We start from the raw sequence: 21055 nt of genomic DNA, 5'->3' as shown, positions 1-21055 counted from the left end.
TTTCCATTTCCTTCTCCAGTGGATCATTTTTTGTCAGAGCTCTCTGCTATGACCTGTCTGTCTTGGGTGGCCCTGCACGGCATAGCTTATAGCTTCTTTGAGCTACACAAGCCCCTTTGCCACAACAAGGTAGACTGTAAAATCTTCAGGAGTTGCTCCTACATTTTGGACATGTATTATGATTTTGAGATCATATTTTAATATATTGGTCATATATTCAACTTCCAAAAGTGTACCATTTCATTTTTCAAGAGCGAAATGGAGGGTAGATATTCAATTTCAGCTCTGAAAGTGTTGCACTGGCCAACAAAAAAGTTCACTTCAACATCTGTTGGCTTGAGTGCAAAGAGCAGCCGTTTGGGGCCTTATGACCTGTTTCACAAAATAATAAAATGAGTTAGAAGTCCTTATTAGTGGACAGTAAGACACCCTTGTAACTTGGTGCTTGCCTCTAACAGTTGTCTCTGTGCAAGCAACCATATAACAAATGTACCTGCCTGCTCATTTGTTCTGTTGTTTCCTGCCTGCATGCACTGTTTTCAGCATGAGGTTGGCAGCCACTACTGTACTGTGTTGTGCCAGCTGAGAAAGAACAGCTGGGCAACATGACTGTTGTGTGAGAATTTTCTCTTCTGGCAGAGAGTGAAAAATCAAGGAATGAAACAAGAGTGACAAAAGCAATGTGCCTGCTGCATGTGTATTTATTTTGTCCTATTGCAGAAGAAAGAACACATGGTAGTAGTAGGAGGGAGAAGGGTCAGTGGGCAACTGGAGTAGAGGATGGACAAGCAATTTATCTCAATATTTGTTAGCAAGTATGCAGTATGGTTCACTAATTACTTATACTAAAATAAATACAATTTTCAGCGTTCCTCAGCTTAATCTTGTTGGTGTCATTAAGATTTTCAGTGAGTGTTTCTTTATTTATTACATTTTATACTGCCAGATAGCCAAAGCTCTTTGAGTTGTGCACAACAATTTAAAGTCATTTGCAGACTCTCTGGAAATTAGAACAACAAGGCAACATTTGACTTCCTGCAGCCGATCAAAGATCCATCTAGTCAGGCATATTTTCTCTGTCAGTAGCTAACTAGATATCCCTGGAAGGATAGTCATCTCCTGTTCTAGGAATCAAGAATGTACTACCTCCTACCATGATAATTTCATTTCAGCTGTTTTATGTTAAGCACATCATTAAAAGCAGCTTCCTTTGGCTTGTCCTGACTCTCTTAGGCAGTTTAAGCTGTATAACATGGAGAAAAGGACGAATAATTTTTGTCTCTGAATGGTGTGTACAGTATAAATAACTTTATAAACCCCAATCCTGTTCCACTTGACAATCCTTTTTTTAAATGGAAAAAGTTTCTTCATAGAGGAAATGCAACCCCCTTATAATTTTAGTTGCTCATTTGTTTAATTTAGATTCATAATTTGAGTGTAGCTTACAGAAAAACCACTGATAATATAATAAAAACATGATAGCAACATTAAAATATGTAAGCACTGAAACAGAATAATTGGATGAATTTACTGAAAAAACAGAGTTAAACAGTGAGGTACAGCTGTATGAACATACTCCAATTTCCTTTTGACCTGAACTAAGTACATAGTTTTATTTCTGGATAAGCCATCAGTTGACGTGTGTGTGTGTGTATTCTCTCTCTCTCTCTCTCTCTCTCTCTCTCTCTCTCTCTCTCTCTCTCTGTGTGTGTGTGTGTGTGTGTGTGTGTGTGTGTGTGTGATAAAACATGTATTTAAACTCTTAATCTCATTCCTGTAATTTGCAACATTCTCTACTGCTTGTTCTCCTCCTCCTCCTCCTCCTTTTTGGTACTGTTGAAGCACTGTCTGATTCAGTACATTATGACCCCAGATGGTATTTTGGTTGCTGTTAGCCAGTTCAGATCACATCAACATATATATAAAGTTAGGTTTTAGATTATGCATTCTGTCCTTTGTTTGCATTGGCTCTTACCTGCTATTCTGTTGCCCTTTCACCAAATTTGGAAATACTCTTTTGGAACTCTTCACAGTTTATGTAGGTTTTGAAGGGACTTCAAGTTTCTAGTCCTGTAGATTCCCAGCAAACGAATCTGTTACTTGAACTAAGGGATCACATTTTCCTTTGGACAATGAGGAGGGAAAGAATCTCACTTTCTCTTGGAGACTCCCATAGTAGCACTGTTTGAATGAAATTGTCCAGGAAGTTTGATAGAGATTCTTCAAAGGTCAGCCACAACAATTAGGTCCACAGTTTATCTTTCTTGCCACAATCCCAAATTGTATATTCTTATCCTCTGCTTCCTTCTGCTTTTCATAGATTGAAAGTCCCATGGCTGCTAAGATAACATATTTTATTTTAGGTTGTTCACAGTTGAGTTTTTTAAGAACACTTGATTAAGTGTCATCTTATATTGGTGACTTGTTACTTGTTCAACCACTCTTTGATATAGGAAGATACTGTACCAGAAAGTGATGCCTCATTTTTGCATATCTTTCCGTTTTTGTAATTTTGCTGTTTCCTTAGTATTCTATTTATGGCTTTGGCATGTGATGATATTACCGTATATATCTTTGTGTTTTTATTCTACTCCTCATATTCATTCTTATGTCACTATAAAGCCACTCATAAAATTCTACTTTGGCTTGTATAATTGTCAACTGATGTTTTGGTTTATGTTTGTAGTTTTTAATAATTGTTTTACAAGATAATAGCTTTGCCTTTTATAGCTCCATTGATTTATTAACAAGGAATTATTCAAACCTGCATTTTTAAATAGTTGTATAAATAACTCCAAGTGTTCTGAAGGGACTTGACCCTCCTATCTGTATCTTTACAATTTCATTTTAACTATAAGTAGAACTGTATTTGGGCAGACTCACATGTCATGCTAAGCCACCCCTGCAGATAAGCTTTTATAGTCTGGGTTATATATTGAATAACCCATGGTACACCTGTCAGACAATCATGTTTGCTGGAGCTTGTTCTCCCTTTTCTTTCCCCCAGTCATCTCTGGTCAATTTCCTTTTAGGTTCAGCTGTCAAAAGGCACTATGGAGTAGAAAAGGGAACAAGAAGAGGCTAAGCTTCCTAACAGTTAATTTTCTAGCAGTAGCAAAGGATTGGTGAAGACATAATGATACAGGAAAGGAGGGACCTGGTAGATTAAGTCATATGTACTGAAATTAAGGGAGGAAAGACAAGGAACTAACCACACCAACCAGGGTGGTGGTGGTGGGGAACGGACAATATCTTCCCCTTGGCCTTGTGTTCCTCTTGCTTTTAAGAATTGCACTAAGACTTCTCAGTGCCTTTCACTTTCCTGACTCTGACTACTCCAGAAAGGGCAGATATTCCTCCTGTCCTTGTTATAGCTCATTTTGGAGCAATACAGTTGTGGTTACTGCAGTTCCCTGATAATGTGCTGTGTGTATGTTTAAACTCCTGTGTGTATGTTTTTTTAAAACCCTGTAGGGAATGTTTGTGCAATTTTTGGACTAGGAAGACAAATGTATGCAAATTTAATGGCTGAGAAGATGGAGTGAATGTTTGCTGCTCTGTTTCAAGAGGTGCACAGAGTTTTTGTCTATTTAACTCCCAGGCAAGCCAAAATAATGCACAAATATTCCAGATAAGGTTTTTTTTTTAAAGTATGCCTGGTTTCTCTCACTATTATTTGTCTTCCAGTTCTTCTCAACAGTGTTAGTTTCCTTGTTTCTTGGTATGTTGCCTACTTTGATGCTCCTTTTGACAGTGAAATAAACAAAGATATTGACCAAATTTGATGAAACTGAAGGGAGGGGTGCTGGCTGGCTAGCTGGCTGGCTGGGGAATGTTGGGAATTACAGGGGGTTTTTTCCTCTTCCTAAACATGTATAGGATTGCATCCTTAAATTATTGAGCCTGACAAGGGACATTTTTCAGTTCTGGCCAGAATGTCTGGGGCCAGAACTGAGGTTAGCTCCTATACCATGCCCATGGCTTCTCCTTGTCCCCTCCTGCCCTCAGTTGGGCAGGACTATTACAATGTCTGAAAATGACCTTTTCAGGTCAGGGTTTAGGAAGAATTAGGAATCAGGAAAAGAATTATGCTTCACTGGTACAGACAGACAGATACATAGATAGAATGTTTTTACAAGGAGGGCATGGGACTGGGACCCTTGTTTCTCAAAACAGTCTCTTTCTCCCTCCCTCTTCCTCTTTTTTAGACATCTCTCCTTTATTACACCTAAAATGTATTGTACTTGCGGTAGTGATTAGTTGAGCTAATCTGATGCCATGAAATGTAGCAAACATTCCAACTACTTTGAGAACAAAGCTATCAACATTTGCAAGCCAGCTTCTGTGAGGCAAGGAAAGTTTTCATTTATTTACTTAAACATTTTTACCCTGTTCTTCAACTGTGGATGGGATTCCTTGAGTAGTTTACATTGGTTAGAAGTAGTAATTAAACAAAATGCACCAGTCATCTACATAATGGATGACAGAATTAAACACAAGTTTTCCCAGAATAAAAATTCCTATTTCAGCCTAGCCAAATTCTTTATCACATTTAACACTTGGTGAATCTCCATGTAAAGTTGGTATAACAGGTTTAGGTAGGGTTAACTTTCATAGAAACTGTATTAGCTCTGAGGGGTCTGCGAGATAGGTCCCGTATGGTATGGGATCTTAAATGGCTGGGTATTCAGTAGACAACAGACCAGGACCCCTCCCATTGGCACTAGCCTGCATAGCTGTTGATGAGAAGAAATTGGCAGAAATTGTAGGCACAAATATTTGGAGGGCTGCAAGTTGCCCACCTCTGCTATACATGGTAAAATGGGAAACTAAAGGGGTGGAGGGGATGAAAAAGACTTGATTAAAGGAACAGAGGAGACAGAAGGAGACTAATGAGAGAAGAGGCTCTTAAGAAATGTTGCATTCTTAAAATCAGGATGTTTCATATACTATGGAATACTTTTGGAGTATAACCAAGAGATGAATGAAAGGATATGAGACAAAGCAGATATTGTCTAAAGCACAGTGTGGGGAAACAAAGGGTGGTTAAGGCACAGGGCTGAAATAAGAAATAGCCAAGAACTATGTACAACTGTGGCAAAACTTCGCTTAGGGATAGTTGGAAGCAAAGTGCTGTTGCCTGAAAGGAAATTGGTATTTAAAGGATTTCAGGGCTGGAGATTGTGGAAAAGGAAGATAAGGAGGCATGAGGGTCTCTGTCTGTTTTTCATTTATTTACATGTTGGATTTGACATGTTGGAATTGTTACCGTTGTGGTTACTGTTTCTAAAAGAATTGACAGTACATTCATCTATTTAAACTATGTTTCTATTGCCTATCAGTAAAAATCCCCAGGATTATTTACATAAGAAGAAAATGTAGGCAGTACATGGAGCCAGTTCTTGATTAGGATTAACTTAAGTGTTGTTTCTCCCGCTGTTGCATTTGATTTGCCAAGCCAGGTAATTAGTTGCAATAGAGCATGTTAGTGGATTTGATGTTATGCTACTGAAAAGAAGTAAAATAGCCACTGAAAAGATTGGACTACTGAGTGGTTCACAAGATCCAGTGTGACTAGCCATAGCCATATTTTGCTATTGTTTCCTAGAATTGAAGAGAATTTTACAGAGATCTATGTAGGTGTTGCTATACCAGGAGGTACAGTAGCTAAACTTGTTTTTCAAGTTTAATTGTTTAGATTTTTTTTCCAAAGTGCCAAGCAATTCTGGGTATGTACAAATTCTTTAAAGCACAGTATATGTAAACAGTAAGCATTTTTAGAAAGATGTGGAAATATACAGTAGTTATACTTGGAAGGTAAATATTTCACTTTCTGATATAAAATCAGTCCATTCTTCATAATATTTGTCTCTGTAGAGGTCCATAGTCTATTGCAAAGATTCAAAATGATCACACTCTAGAGGAGATCTAAAGTTAGTTAGCTTATGTTATTTTGCCATAATTTAAATGTCAAAATGGGATTGCATTTTTTAAAAAAAATTAAAATACAACATTAAATAGATACCAAAATAAGTCTCTTACTAACTCTGGCAAGCATGTGTATGTAGAATGTGGGTGCATAACTGAGCTAAATTAACTCCTTAACTGTTTTGAAAAATAGAGTAAAGGCGCAGTAATTTTAACTTTACTATTATGTCGTTCATTTTGATGATATTCTTGTTTCTTTAAAATATAGGTTATTTTTAATTAATAAAAACACAGTTACCCCATTTAGGCATGACAACAGCCTCTGTGCATATCACCCACAGAGGGTTGGTTGTTTTTGGCAGTGGAAGCCTCCAGCTGAGGCTGGAAGCCCTGTTTGTAATATTGGGACAAAGAATAATAATTTTTAACATCTTCTTTGCCCATGTAGTGTAAATACAGCTTGCAGTGAAATGGGGGATGATAGGGAAGCTGATTGGGCACCTTGTCCCTGTTTCAGAGGAGACCTGTGGAGCAGGAAGTGGGAGTGTCTGATCTGCTCAACATCAGCCCACAAACATGGGACTGTGCCTCAGGACAGATCATCAGCTCCTGCATGGGAGTTCTGCTTGGAGAAGTTTGGGGTGCCCAAGCCACTTGGAAGCACTGCCTCAAGCACAGGGCAGCCATGCAAAGCAGATCTCTAACCCTCATCTCTCAGTAAGAGGAGCTTTCTTAGTGCCTTATCAACTCTGTGCTGCTGCCCCAAGTGCAGCCCTGCCAATGGCTTGGGAGGTCTTTTCTCGGACTGTGGGCACAGTTGGCCAGGATCCACTGCACCTTGCTGAGGCAGTGTGTACCACCGTGGCAAAGAGTAGTGGTTCCTGGTTATCCTGAGTTTTTTTAGCAAAGATGCCAGCAAAGATCTCTGTTCCTTCTTGTCAAGGGGGCACCCCCCTCTACATTAAGGAAAAGCTGATCGCAGCCGTCTTTGCTGCAGTTCAAGAGAAGACTTCACAAGCTGTCAGTGATGCTTCCTCAGGAGAGGCAAGGGTTTTTTCTCCATTCTTTCCAAATAGATTGCTGGCTGTTGGGACTTACACACAGTGCATTGTATATCTCTGGGTTCAGATGGCAAGTACAACTCACCATGGGTGACAACAGCCCTAAACTCACGTGTTCTCAGGATGCGATTTTTTTTCCAGGGTGCGTGATGCAGGCTATGTTCACATGACATAGCAATCTGACATGGCGTCCCATGGCAAATCATTGTGGATTGTTATTTTATCTGAATTTAGTCAATCTGTCACATCCAGTTTCCTGTAGTAGCAGGAACATTCCTTGTGTTTGTCTTAGGATATTCTAGCTAGCAGAAAAAAGGGGAAGATGATCCTTGATCCATTTCCTCCTTTCTTTGGAACTTCCTGTGCCATCTGCCCCACTCCTCCAGTGAATCCCCTTACCCCTTACAGCAGATTTTTGAGAGTCATGAGAGGGGAATGCAGGATGAGGGGGAAAATGTCAAAGATCACTTTCACCCCAGTTCTGCTAACAAAAATGTTCCACTGGATCAGAAACCTTCCGTAGAAGAAGGACACCTTCCATACATGTGAGGCAACTTCTGTATTCAAGCCAGTATACACTGGGACCTTCTGATTTAGAAATAGAAATATTACATGTTTTGGGAAGGGAAAAACATAGAAATGTAAATTCATAAAAATTATTGACCCCATTCCAATTTTGAACTTTTTTCTTTAGATGTAATAATATGATAATTTATGTTTTTATATTGCAGGGTTTGAGGAACAAGCCAAAGAAAACTGGTCATGTAAAGCCAGATCTCATAGATGTTGATCTTGTAAGAGGTAGGGATGGATCTCTTAAATATGGAATGTAATATTGATCTCTATTTCAGTTTACAAATTTCATCATTTTAATTCAGGGTAATGTGCGGCTGCTGCTTGTATGGGAGATATTTCCTAGCATAGTGTACCTCCATTAATGCACAGTTTATTGAGGGATGGGGCATAGTTGTAATGAAAGCACTTGGCTGCAATGTTAGCACTTCGTTCTGTGCAACTCATCACTGCAAAAACAGAATACTGATCAAATATATGTGCTTGGATTAATAACAACAGTGGGTGACTTGAACTGATAAATTAATTAGTGATAATAAGTTGCAATTATAATTTCCCCCAGTCTTAAGTGTTTATTAGTATAGCTTGTGCTACCTGGCCAAATAGTATTCCTTCTGAGAACAGGGGAATTCAGTTTGCAGCAAGTAGCTCTAATAAAGAAGCCAAATTACATATACCTATTGGAATAGTTTGTACTGACTAGACATTTGCTTTCAGATATCCTTCAAATGTTTAGAATGCCAGTCCTAAGTCCCTTGTATCTCCTAGAAATGATACCCTAACAAAATCATTTTAATGAAATCAAAGAGGAATATGCACTTAGTTTATTAAGAAATGTTGTCAAAGTGCCTGTTACCCCACCTCTCTAGAGTTGACAATAAAGCAATTTTGACTTACAGTATTCAGTTGTTTAATACCAGATTGGCAAGCACAAGTTTCTAGTTACCTATGGGAAAAAAAAAGTTTATCCCTGCAACTCCTGAAAAAGTACTCACATATGTTCTGATTTTGCAAGAAATAAATACAGGTCTTATGTATATATCTTGTTGTTTTGTTCCTGTGAAATATGGCTAGAGATGTAAGCTGCTTTGGGTTCATTAAAAAAAAGAAAAGAAAGCAGGCAGGGTATAATTCAGAGAGGGAGAGAGATGGAGAGATATTTTAGTCCTTAGGCTGTGTTCTGTCATACAAAACCTTCTGGGGACCTCATGCCATCAGTGGGTATGGCATAGTTAAATAGTGTTCCATTCTTGCATACCCGCTTTTCCAACACTTACCTTCATGCCCCATCCTTACTATCCACCTCCTTCTTCCTGTCCCATCCATACACTGTGCTGCTTGCTGAGAAGGAGGCTTTTTATACAGTAGAAAGCACAAAAATGTTAGCATGCCCATATATTGGTATCTTTCTCAATGTGTAGCTTGGCATGATATCTGTGCATGTGGTTTAGGATTTTATCTTAAACAAATAGTAGCTTGGAATCTTCTTTATTGATAATATGGTGTTGTGATTTTTTCTCTGTTTAGGCTCTGCCTTTGCTAAAGCTAAACCAGAAAGCCCCTGGACCTCCTTGACTCGAAAGGGTATTGTTAGAGTTGTTTTCTTCCCATTTTTCTTCAGGTGGTGGCTGCAAGTGACGTCAAAGGTTATTTTCTTCTGGCTCCTTGTCCTTTATCTTCTTCAAGGTATAACTAGATAGTTATATATATCAAATACCTTAATTAGAAAATGAACATCCAACAAAAACTTATTTTCCAGAGTCCCAGTGAGGCATTTCTATTAATATTTTTTAAATGTCCATTTCCCAAAAAGCTGAATCTGCAAAGTAGCTAAATGTTTTTGATTCCAAGAGTAGTAAATAATTTGACAGTGTTATAATAGCAAAAAGGGTGTTGAGAGAAGGCTATGATTTTGGCATGCTTCAGAAACATTAGGAGATTAAACACAGGAAACATAAAAGAGCTGTTCAGATCAAGGAACATACTGAGTGTACAGATGTCATTACAGTATTTAAGTTTGAGCCTAGATGGTGAGCCTCATATTTGAAAAACTAGTTCAAAATTTATTTTGCAGGGACGACAGCCTCCTTGCTACTCACTTATTTGAAGAATGTTGATACATAATTCTGCCCACGGCTATCTAATATTTCTTCTTAGAGTATGATAATATGTACACAGCTATGTTTCCATTAGAACAGCCAACTATATGCCACAGTGCAGTAAATCACTTGGTAGTAACTTCAGTGGTGGTGACTTGCCTAGAGATACTCATGTACAAATGCATATTTATAGATGCCATTGGGTACTTTGCTGTCCTATTTTGTTGTAACATCTATAGCATATTATCAATTCCCACTGTCTTCAACATGTTTGAAAGTTGCTGAGGAAAACATTTATATTTATATGCATTATAATATGTAGTCTTATAATATTGTCACTTTCCTTTTTATAAGCTAAGTTACTTATAACTATACCAGAAATATTTTAATTCTGTTAACAGAGCACTATCCAACCAAAATTAAGAATTTACAGAGTCACTGATATGAGTGAGAGATTTAAGCACAATGCTTAAAGACTCAATTCTATGCCTGTGCAAAAAAGCCTGTGCTGTCTAAAAATGCATAGGATTGTTCCCTAAATCTTGTGCACTGAAAGAATAAATTAATTTTGGGTTTTGTTCATTTCTTACCTAAAAATTCCTTCTAAGCATCTTCATCAACTTCCAATGGATAATACCTCTGCCATACATTTTGAATTATTGATGCTTTGTTTTCTGCTTTTTTGTTTCTTTCAAAAGTTGCTGCAGTAGTATTGTTCTATACAATAGAAGGCCCACATAATATACCTCTGACTGAAGTAATAGGGCCAGTATGGCTCATGTTGCTCCTTGGAACTGTGCATTGCCAGATTGTTTCAACAAGAACACCTAAACCATCTCCAAGTACGGGAGGGAGAAGGCGAAGGTACAGCTTGTGCTTCCTTTGTGGGTCCTTTATACATAAATGTGCATGAATGTATTTCAGAATAAAACTTGATTCTTTTATTCCTTTAAAATCTGATAAAATCTGATATTCTTTTTCAAATTGGTTGGTATTGATATTTTTACTAATATTTGAAGTTCCTTTTATTTGTAATTATCTTTATTAAATTTTATTGCAGTCATTAAACACTGAAGTGGTCACATGGTCAGTTCTGTTGTGAAACTTGTTTGTTGTATCTTGCACAGAGCAGACATTTTTACTGGAGAAAAACATGTAAAAGTAAATAAAAGGACTTCAAGGAGGCAACAAAGACAGGATTGAATCCTCCCAGACAGAATTGAAGTGATTACTCAAAAGCTTAAAATGAGAATTGAGGAATTAATGTATATTGTTCTCATACTTTTACTCTTCTGGAATGAGTTAATGAAGATATAAATGTATCTTGTGTAGAATCATAAAATATTTGTTTACTTAAGAGAATGGCTAGATTTAAAGCTTTTGTATGCATGCCTACAATTACGCTGACCCTGCTGTAGTGCTAGTGAATGATACTTACAAGATGCCTTCCACTTTTCATCTCTTCTGATGAAGGAAATTGAGGAAAGCAGCACATTTGGAAGTTCATAGGGAAGGAGATGGCTCTAGTACTACAGATAACACACAGGAAGGAACAGTGCAGAGCTACGGTACAAGCACCTCTTACAGTGTTGGCGCTGTCTTCAGAGATATCTGGCATGCTGCTTTCTTTTTATCAGGGTTTGTATTTTATTCAAGGCTGTGTTTGTCTTAAATATGCACTATCCCTTTCTAACAAAGTAAGCATTTATCTTTGTTTTCAGCATTCTTCTGTACATCCAGCTAAGCATTCTGGATTTATTTATAGCTCTTCCATGTAACCTTATAAAGTATTCTAGCACCTGTGGCTATGTTCTCATGCATTGGCAACTAACTCTTAGAAATGCCAAGTAATATATAGAAATGAATGATTTAGAAGGACAACACTGGAATATAATGGAGTTGTTTTTGAACTATAATTCTAATCAAACATTGATAATGTATTTCCTTTAAAAAATCAGTCTAGCTGTTTCCAAATATATTGAATGCACTGGCACACTATAATGTATATGTATTTTTAACAAAACAAGAAAAGAAACAGTGTAGTTACTTATATGTATTATTACACTAACACATCATATCTGTCCTCTTAGATTTTATTTTTATTCATGTTCTTTCTAAATTTATATCCCATCCATCGGCCATAGATGACTATGCTTTTTCTTAAAAATAAAATTATGGCATAAAATACCATAATGGCAAATGTTGCTTGTGACAGGTGTTTTATGTAATTCAAGCAATAATAGTTCCATCTCTCTTGCTGCACAAAATAGCTTAACTTTCACTACATAAGGAGCTTGAAAGCTACAGGAAGAGTCTCATATTTAAATAGTATCTTCAAAGCAATGGTAATCTCTCAGTGGAACTCTGAGCGTTCATGACTTCCATAGCAATTACTAGGAGCACCTACTATTTAAAACTAGGCTTTTGAAAATTCAGTGTTTTTTCTTTATTTAGGAAGGTCAAAGTCAACGTTAAAAAAAAATTGTAGGTAAACTGTTGAAACCTAATTAAGTGTTGACTTTTATGTTTGTCATAGAGGTGTGGTAGAACTTTAATACCCTAATGGAGGAAATTCAAAGCTAGAATTTAACCTTTGTTTTGAGAGGTTAGTCACAAAATACTGAGGTTTGAAGGCTTTTTTTAAAAAAGCCAGATGGCTTGTATTTACAGACTCTTCTGTATTTGATGTAATAAGCTTGGGTCAGCCATGTGAAATCCCTGAGGGATTTACTTTAGCATAAGTAATTTTATATGGAGCTTGGAATATGGCCTGTTTTCTCCTTTGAAAATGTCCTGAAAAGGGCACTAGAATATAACAACAGAGACAAATAATGTTTCTTTGCAAAGTGAAAGATAATTCAGTAATCTGAGTCCTGACTTAACCTGTCATAAGGTTGTTACAAATTGACTGATTGCAGCTTAAAGTTATTCTTTTCAAGTCAGAAAGCTTTAGCTGAAGGCTCTGTTTAATGTTAAACATGTCAGTGCATTGATTTTTTTCCTTCATCAGAAGGGTCTACTTGTAGCTGTAGACCACAGTAGAACTTGTCTGTTGTGAAGCTTTTTGCTATGCCTCTACTGCTCTTCTAACATAACTGCTAATGCAGAAAGTACTGTATTTGCTATACACATGGAACAAATTAGATTAGATTTGATTTTTTCTTTGCACTGGTGGAAGTTTTATTCTCCAGATATTGGTATTAGTGATTCAGGACACGGAAAATATTCTCAGTCTGTCCTTACTTACCTTTTAGTCTGTAGAGGATAAAACTCAATTTTCATACGCATATCATAAACCATAAAAAACTTGATGTTATCATACTTAACTTGCTTTTGACTACCAGTTGAAGTTCAACACCTAGTTATGTTTTTCAAGAAATGAGGGGTATAAGATTGCCTAAATACTAAAGATAATACTACGTCTATATTTCATGTTTTGACTGTTAAAATTGTACTAGTACTTCAGTCTTACATTTATCCATGCACTTGAAAGGTGTTGGCCCAGGGAGAGAGATGAATGTGACTGGGTTTGCATGTCAGGACAACCTAGCATGTGCAGCCAGCCATTGTGTGTTCTCATGTCATCAGAACCTGATGTATTTTTCACAGGGTGGCTTTATTTTTGGACAAGCCATCCTGAATAAACCACAGTTTCTTGCATAGTTGTTGAAAAGTGCAACCATCTCTTAGGGTAAAAGCAAGCAACAATGGTGCTGCTCCTTTCCTCATGAACAGCCTCAGTTGCCAAACTCTGCCTTGCAAAATAGTGTAGTACAGCTGTCTGTGTCCTCCTTGCTTCTTTCAAACTCTCCTTCCCCACTCCCAATGGTTCTTAATGTTTTCCAGGTAGATGCTCCTATGAGGGTACACTCACATCCATACATGGTGCAAGGAGATGCTTCATTGGCTGATGAAAATATTGAAATCACAAGTCAACAAGCACTCTTATGAAAAACTTGCAATTATTTTGCTTGGTAGGGGGAACATGATGGCCATATATACCACAGGCATCAGGATTTGTTTGATTTATCCTCAGAGAGTCAGGTACCAGCTCATGAAGAGCTGCCAGTCTCCAGCACATAATGCTAACTCCCTGACCCCAGGCACACATGCTGAGCCCTATACCACATGAGCAGTCATGTCCATTATGCCCATATAGGTTTTCATCCGTAGCAATTCCAAGATCTCCAAACCCTGACACACCACCAAAAATATTCCAGTGCGAGTCCATGTTTTACCATACTCATCTGTCCCTACCATTCCAACAAATTGCCAATTCCCTTCTGGGGCAAGTTCAGCAGTAGCATACTGCTCCAGTACAAGCCATCCAACGTATTTTCCTTCTATTGTGAGCTGTTCTCAAGACAGTAGTTTTCTCCTACCTATAGTGCTCAGGTATCTTTCTCTAGAGGAAGAGTAGTGGCAGCAAGCTCATCATTATCTGTTAACTATATCACTACTGAAGAACCACTGAAAGATGTAGCAAGCAAACTGGAGATACTTTCCCCCAAATTCTTAACTAAGGGAGTGGAACAGTTACTGTTCCTGCCTGTGGACTTCACAAAACCAAGTGGCCACTCCTTCCCTGGCTTTGCCCAAAAGAAGGCTGAGAGGGGAGTGAGGCTGAAGGCCCTGACTCACATCCAGCAAGATAATCTGAGCACCAGCAGAACAACTTAGATGGGCAGCTGCAGAGCTCACCAGAGCAAGGAAAGACACTCTGTGGAGGAGGATTTACTGCTAACCAGTCCTCAGCTAATGACTTGCTTTTGTAACAATAGTAAATCAGCATAGTTGCTATTTGCAAGGAATTTTGAAATTTACAGTTTTAATTAGAAAAACAAGTATAAGTACAGAGTGAGGGAGGGACTTTCTGATGGGCACCATCAAAGAGAAACCACCCCAAACACATAGCAGACCAATAAAAAAGAGTCTGTTGACATAGTGAGGGAGCAAGGGATCATGGGATGAGACTTTGTTCCACGGGTGCCTAGGATACATGTTGGAGCCAACTGGAGGACTGAGTTAATATGAGGCAAAGAACAAGTTAAGGGAAGCCCAATCATATGTCAGGCATAATGTGGGTTCTATTAAAAAACCAACTCACGGAGGCTCAGTCACACTACTGCCTACAGTGTGTGCGCGCACGTGTGTGTGCGTGATGAGAGAGAGAGAGAGAGAGAGAGAGAGAGAGAGAGAGAGAGAGAGAGATGCTTCACTATGTAAATGGTCAAGATAACATTACTGATATATAGAAAAAAGTGGAACAGTATGCATTTAAGTTCTAGTGTCCACATGGGGATCTCTGGGGTGTATGCATTACCAGCAATTGCACTCACAAATAGTATGTGAGTTCTAGATGTAGCATTCTCTGTGTCCCATTTTCCCAAGTGGTAAATTCCAGGGCTCACCTGGATTTGGTTTATTTTGAAAGGAGGCATCTGTAGATACTTAAGGTGTTTATGTTATATGGAAATTTATTTACTTGGGAACATAAGTTCAAAGGGAAATACAGCCTAACTCTCACAAGCAGCAAGTTCTTCGCCCTATATTATATCTCCAGGCAACATTGAAAAGGCTCTTTCCAGAATTCCTAGGTGGCCCTTTTCCTGTGTCCTACTCAAAAACTGCTTCCCCCATTCTCCCCCCCCCCCCCCCCATACATCTACCATATCCCTTCCTGTTGGCTGGAGAACAAATAAAAGTGACTCATCTACTCCAACCATCTCCTAGCTTTTTCATAACACAAAAGATGTATGTGGCAAGTTCACCTTCTAATGATGGAGGATTTTTTTTTCAAGAATGTCAGCCCCATACATCCTTTTTGGCCAAAAGTCCTTTGCAGATATCAGGAAGCATTACAATATTTTGCAGTCCAGGTTTTCGTGGAGGTGGAATTTATGTTGGGCTTTCATAAGGTATATAGCAATATGCAGTGATCTGAAACATTAACTCAGACAGATATACTAGGGTTTTCCCCTTTGCTTGCAGTCTTACTTCCCCCTTTCTTTTATGTATACAATCCAAACTAGTTGGATTTCTGTCCTGTTCCTAAAAAGTAGGAGCTGAAATTTAATTGAGAGGCATCTTGAACTTGGGCAGGAATCTCAGTGCTCATCATCCCAGTTTGTCTTTGGTATGCAGAAGATGGGCTGCAATCGAAGTTCTCCTTGATCCATGAGGTATAGGGCCTGAAAGTACCTAGAGTATTGCTTCCTGTTTACTTTCCTTTGTATTTTATATATTGAGGGAAATTGAGAGAAATGATTTCCACACCTTCTGCTGTTTCTAGGAAAAGGGCAGAATATAAAAAGAGGTACTAGAGACACCTACACAATAAAGAGCTTGTACAAACAAAAAAGTCTACTTCTCATTTAGTCAATAAATGAGGGTCCCTTGTGGCAGTTTAATGATAATTAAATCTACAGACTAATATACAATAAAATGGAGATTTATAACACAAACACAGAATATACAACTTAACTTTGCTAGTATTATATAGATAGTATACTTAGTTTCATGTACTGGTTTCTTCGGCAAGGGGCGGCATAGAAATGTTCTAATAATAATAATAAAATAATAATAATAAATTTGGAAAAAATGTATGACCTATGTGTATAAGACAAAAACCTATGTGTGTAAGACAGCAGCTAATCCTGAATTGTTTAATCCAAAGATAAAAACAAGTAGAGCATGTGAGCCACACATTCATTATTTTTGCTTTTGATCAACTGTCCATGAATCTGTTCCTGGATTATTTCATGACATCTGAACCTGAAAATTCTTAAGTTGTTTATGGGTTAAATAACCCAGAATTAACTCAGTAACCAACTATTGTTCACACATTAGAAAATGGTTAATTAAAAAGTGGAATTGATAAGCAAAATGTGCAAGCTGCACAATCCTCAACACAATTCAATGGTTAGATAAACAGGAATTGCTGCTGTGATCTGCACACTATGTCATTAAAAAGTTGTGTGTGGATGTGTCCCAGTCACCTGTAGAACAGCATGTATGAACCATGAATAAACATGAATGAGAAAAGTGCTATTGTGAGCATCCATGAGTAGTTTTGCCTTATTCAGAACTTTCTCCACTGTAATCATCCACATTCTTCCCTCCCTCTATTTCGCATTCATATTTTGAAAAAATCCCCAGATTCCTTCTCTACATCTGTTCACTTTCTTTGAATTTACATTTATACAGAATCTTCACCTGTCCTGTTGAGCTTCTGATGCTTAGGGCCTTTATTATTCTGCATAACAAAAGAAATGCATTTAAAGATAAATAAGGTACAGAAAAATGCTAATGTTCTTGTTTTCAAGGGGAGCCATGGCAAAGTGCTTTGTGGCTCTGAAGAAACAGGCTTAAAGACTTTATATGGCCATGGCCAAACCTATGTTTAAACAAATAATGTTGTGAAGAGAAGTAGTTGATTTTTTCAAATAGCATTATAAATCCTGTATCAGTTTGTATTCCAAATGAATATAATTTAATGCCAGACATTAAATTTATAATGCACATTCCTATGTTTCTTTTTTAACAGTTTCTGAAGAAGGTAGAAATCTGTAATGAATGACACTATTAATTTCATGTGTCTGTTTAATTATAGAGCAAAGAAAGCAAAGAATTCAATAGATAAATCAACAGAAACTGATAATGGGTATGTCTCCCTTGATGGAAAAAAGACAGGTAAAAGCAATGAAGATGTTTTACAGTCTCATGAACAGCACTGTGAAGTTATTAGATCAGAAGAGACATGCTGGAACACAGGAACAGTAAGAAATACCTTCAGTAATCCTAATAATCACAAAGTGAGTATCTCATTTGTTCTTCTGGAATGTGTTTGACAGCTCAGTATTAATATCTTTATATTTTGAGAATATAAATATTATCATGCTGGGTCATTCACAAAGTCAGTCTCATTCAACATACTGTCTTGTATAATGGCACTTAACAATCTAGTTAACAGCTTTGAATGTCCAAGCTCCAGATAAAAGTATCTTTCCAGCATCATTTCTTTCTTTAAAGCTGTTTATCACTGACTATACAGTTTGTCCCTTCAATCTCATTTTTGCCACTATGGTGTAGTGCTTAGAATGTTGGACTAGTACCTGGGAGATCCAGATTCTAGTGGCTACTTGGTGAACTTGGGTTAATCATGGAGTCTCAGACTACCCTACCTCACAGTGTTGTTGTGAGCCTATAAGGAGGAGAACCTTATAAGCTGTATTGGGTTCCTTGCAAAATGAAGAAAGGCTGGGTATAAATGTAATGCAATACTACTACCTCTGCTACTCCTACTATTGCTACTAATAACAATAATAATGCAAGCATTACAGAAATCTTTAGCCTATCATATATATAGTTAAATACAGATGAAAAGCTCCAAGTTTTCAAATCGCCATAATCCTATCAAGGAAATTGAGAAAAATGTTTTGGTTGTACTGGTCTTAAGTGCTCTTCTAATGGGAATTCCAGCTATATTAACCAATTACTATTAGTACACTCAATTGGTAAGATTGCATGGCATGCTAAACTACTCAAAGAACAAGGCACGGTGCATGCAAGGGCTTGTCTCTTACTCCTGGAAGATGATCACCAACCTGGTGGCTTATTATGGCATTTTTTCTTCCTCTCAGTCTTCCCGGACACTGCTGGAACATTTGCCAGGGGTTCTTGCAGCAGAAATTATCATTTTCTTGTTTCCTACATCAGCACCTTATCTGTAATTGGTCTGCTGGGGTTGCTGGCTCATGAGGTAATCCCTGCATGAGCTCACCAAAAGTATTTAAGTTTCTGAGCCCTTAGGACCATAGGAACTTATTTGCAATATGTTTAAAAATTTTATTTGAGGCTCTTGTGCAAAACCACATGTCTGCTAATGAGTCCAGGATAACAGTTTCTTCTTCTTATGAATGTCCTTGGAAATTTCATCCTCCACATGAGTACTTCCTGACTGAAACACCACCACTTCCCCACATCATATTGAAAAAAAGAAATAGCTGTTAATTAACATAGGAATGTATTAGCAAATTTTTAAAAAATCAGGGTCTTGCACATGTTTGCAGTATTACCTACCAACTATTTACACAAATGTACCAAATTACTTCCTCTTGTCTTTGTCAATTACATTTTCCCATATTGGACCTTCATTTCCTACCAAACATGTTTTTTTTTTAAAGATTACTTTACATCCTACTGAAATAATATTTGCTCCTAAAGCTCCTTTTCTCCTATAGTTTCCAGCTGCTTTCAGCTCTATTCCTTGCCCCTTTGTACTTGTCATTTCCCTGCTCTGGTCTCCATTGCTAGCTGTCCAAGGTACATTAAAGGTTCCAGAGCAAAGGGAGGGATTGTTCAGTCTATACATATTTCAGAACTGCGCAGAGACTGAATGAATGACCATGCACAAATTTCAAGACAAATCCCTTAAAAGCAAAATCACTACTCTGCTTTAGCATTGTTGTTAGGGCACTTTAGCAGATTTGCACAATTATCCCTGAAAGGTAAAATAATAAATAGAAGATAAATTTGTGCAAACTTCCCCACAAATGGGAAAGTTACATCTGTGCAACATCTCTGCAAAGGTGAAAAAAATTCTGATTTTCCAGACAGAGGTGGTGACAAAGTTGAGTAGTAAACTGACTGGTGGCTTTTCATGATATAATAGAAAGGGGATAGTATTAATGAGTTTGCAAGGAGTGGCTGACAGAGTTTTTCACAGCTTTTAGCAGGCAGCTCTTTTATCATTTTAAGCAACCTATGCTGGAGCAACTCTGCCGGTTCGGATGGCATGAGAAACCACTGTGAGAACAGGCCACCCAAACAACTCGTGTACCTTCCATGGGTTTTCAGGATGGCTTCTTTGTAAGAAACAACCTACAATGGAAAAGTTGCACTATTTTCTAACATCATGCTAAGCTACCCTGCAGCCACCCATGGTGGCAACCCACTATGGCTTAGGGTGATGCAAGAATCAAACCAGTTTGTTTGATCTTTGACTTGGCCAAGCTTAGGTACAGGTGGGTTAAGAACAAGTTCCATTTCTTAGAGCATACTTAAATCAAACCTGTATGCAAGTTGGATCACATGAGTAAGCCATATATCTTAGTGTATGCATATATTTTACCTGACTATGCATATAAACACTTAGGAAATACTTCCATATTTACTAAAACATCTTAAACACAATGCACTGTTGTAATAGTAATAACGGAGTAGTAATAAAGTAACTACAGGTAATAAGAGACAGAGAGAATCTGTATATATCTGTGTAGGTATACAGTACTTAAAAAAAATGTCATAACTTGCCTCTTATCTGGCTTAATGTAAGTTTGAGCTTCACTGTCCATCTTTAATTTTAATGTAAGCCCAATAGAAAATAACTTGGATCTTTAAAAGTGACTTACCAGTCCCTCATTATCTTCTGAAGCTCTTTGATAATGGGTTGCTAGGGCAATATAGTCCATGTACAGAGTCATCTGGCTGAGCATTTGTTGAGTTTCCATTTCCAGTTTTTGATGGAGCACAAGGCTTATGTGGAAGAGGGGGCAAACATGTTGGCTGAGGTGTTGAAGAGCTTAATGGAGAAGGTGAAAACATTTGGCCTTAGGAAATGGGTTTCTGTGACTAACTCTTGGGAACTACCCCAACCTGTTATTATCTCTGGCGAAAAGACATGAATATCTCTAGTGAAAAGCTGTGAATTTCTCTAGGGAATTATGCTGCTTAGTTCCCTAGAAATATTCATGGCTTTTTGTTTGAGATATTCCTATAAGCTTTATGGTAGTCCAAACATTTCTAAATATGGGATGTTCATAACCCCGGGTCTACCTGTACTGGTAATGCACTTCCAATGTTCAAGTTTATAAGTGAGGCTGACTTCTTTGTTCATCTGAGCATCAGATGAAGTCTGTTTAGAACTTGAGAAAAAAGAGGATAAGAAGCTTTAATTTTGAAGGATGTCACCACATTTCATTCACTGTTCATGGAACAAATGGGAACACAGATATGCAGATAGACATAAACAATACACTCTTGGTTCACTGAACCAAGCAATTAGAGTTGGTCTCTATGGAGCTGTTGTTTCAAGTGGTAGGAGACAATTGAATCAGTTGTTCATGAGTGAGATTTTTAATGGGGCTGTATTTTTTCTCAATTCTAGTCTCTTTTCTGTTGCAAAAAACTGAACATTACAAGCTATTAAAGTAAAAATCAAAATTTTAATTTAGTTCATAAAACTTTCAGGGAGAAATCTGCTTATTAGTTTAACTGTTTGATGTTTACAGAACTATGTTCAGAACATTGCAGTCACAACCTTTCAGCTGCAACTTTTCAGCAGGTTTTTTTTTAATGAATTTTACCTCAAGTTTAAATGTCTGCAAATACTCT

The 21055-nt window shown here is 37.6% G+C and overlaps 1 protein-coding gene across 4 annotated transcripts in view; it reads left to right on the top strand.

The window, feature by feature from the left end:
• PHTF2 (putative homeodomain transcription factor 2) overlaps window positions 1–21055 on the top strand; it is a 74777-nt gene that overhangs the window by 40579 nt on the left and 13143 nt on the right. For 3 of the 4 annotated variants that reach the window (XM_044423395.1, XM_044423396.1, XM_044423397.1), the window contains exons 4-8: window positions 7721–7790; window positions 9090–9248; window positions 10360–10525; window positions 11135–11299; window positions 17274–17475. In XM_044423395.1, the coding sequence (XP_044279330.1) occupies window positions 7721–7790; window positions 9090–9248; window positions 10360–10525; window positions 11135–11299; window positions 17274–17475 (762 nt within the window). The remainder of the gene's footprint in view (window positions 1–7720; window positions 7791–9089; window positions 9249–10359; window positions 10526–11134; window positions 11300–17273; window positions 17476–21055) is intronic. The other variant, XM_044423399.1, reaches the window with a different exon arrangement.

Source organism: Varanus komodoensis, unplaced genomic scaffold, assembly GCF_004798865.1.
Source record: "Varanus komodoensis strain SLA01 unplaced genomic scaffold, ASM479886v1 scaffold13_3, whole genome shotgun sequence".
NCBI lineage: Eukaryota > Metazoa > Chordata > Lepidosauria > Squamata > Varanidae > Varanus > Varanus komodoensis.
Note: the sequence above shows the minus strand (reverse complement) of the source record. Positions and strands in the feature narration are given on the sequence as shown.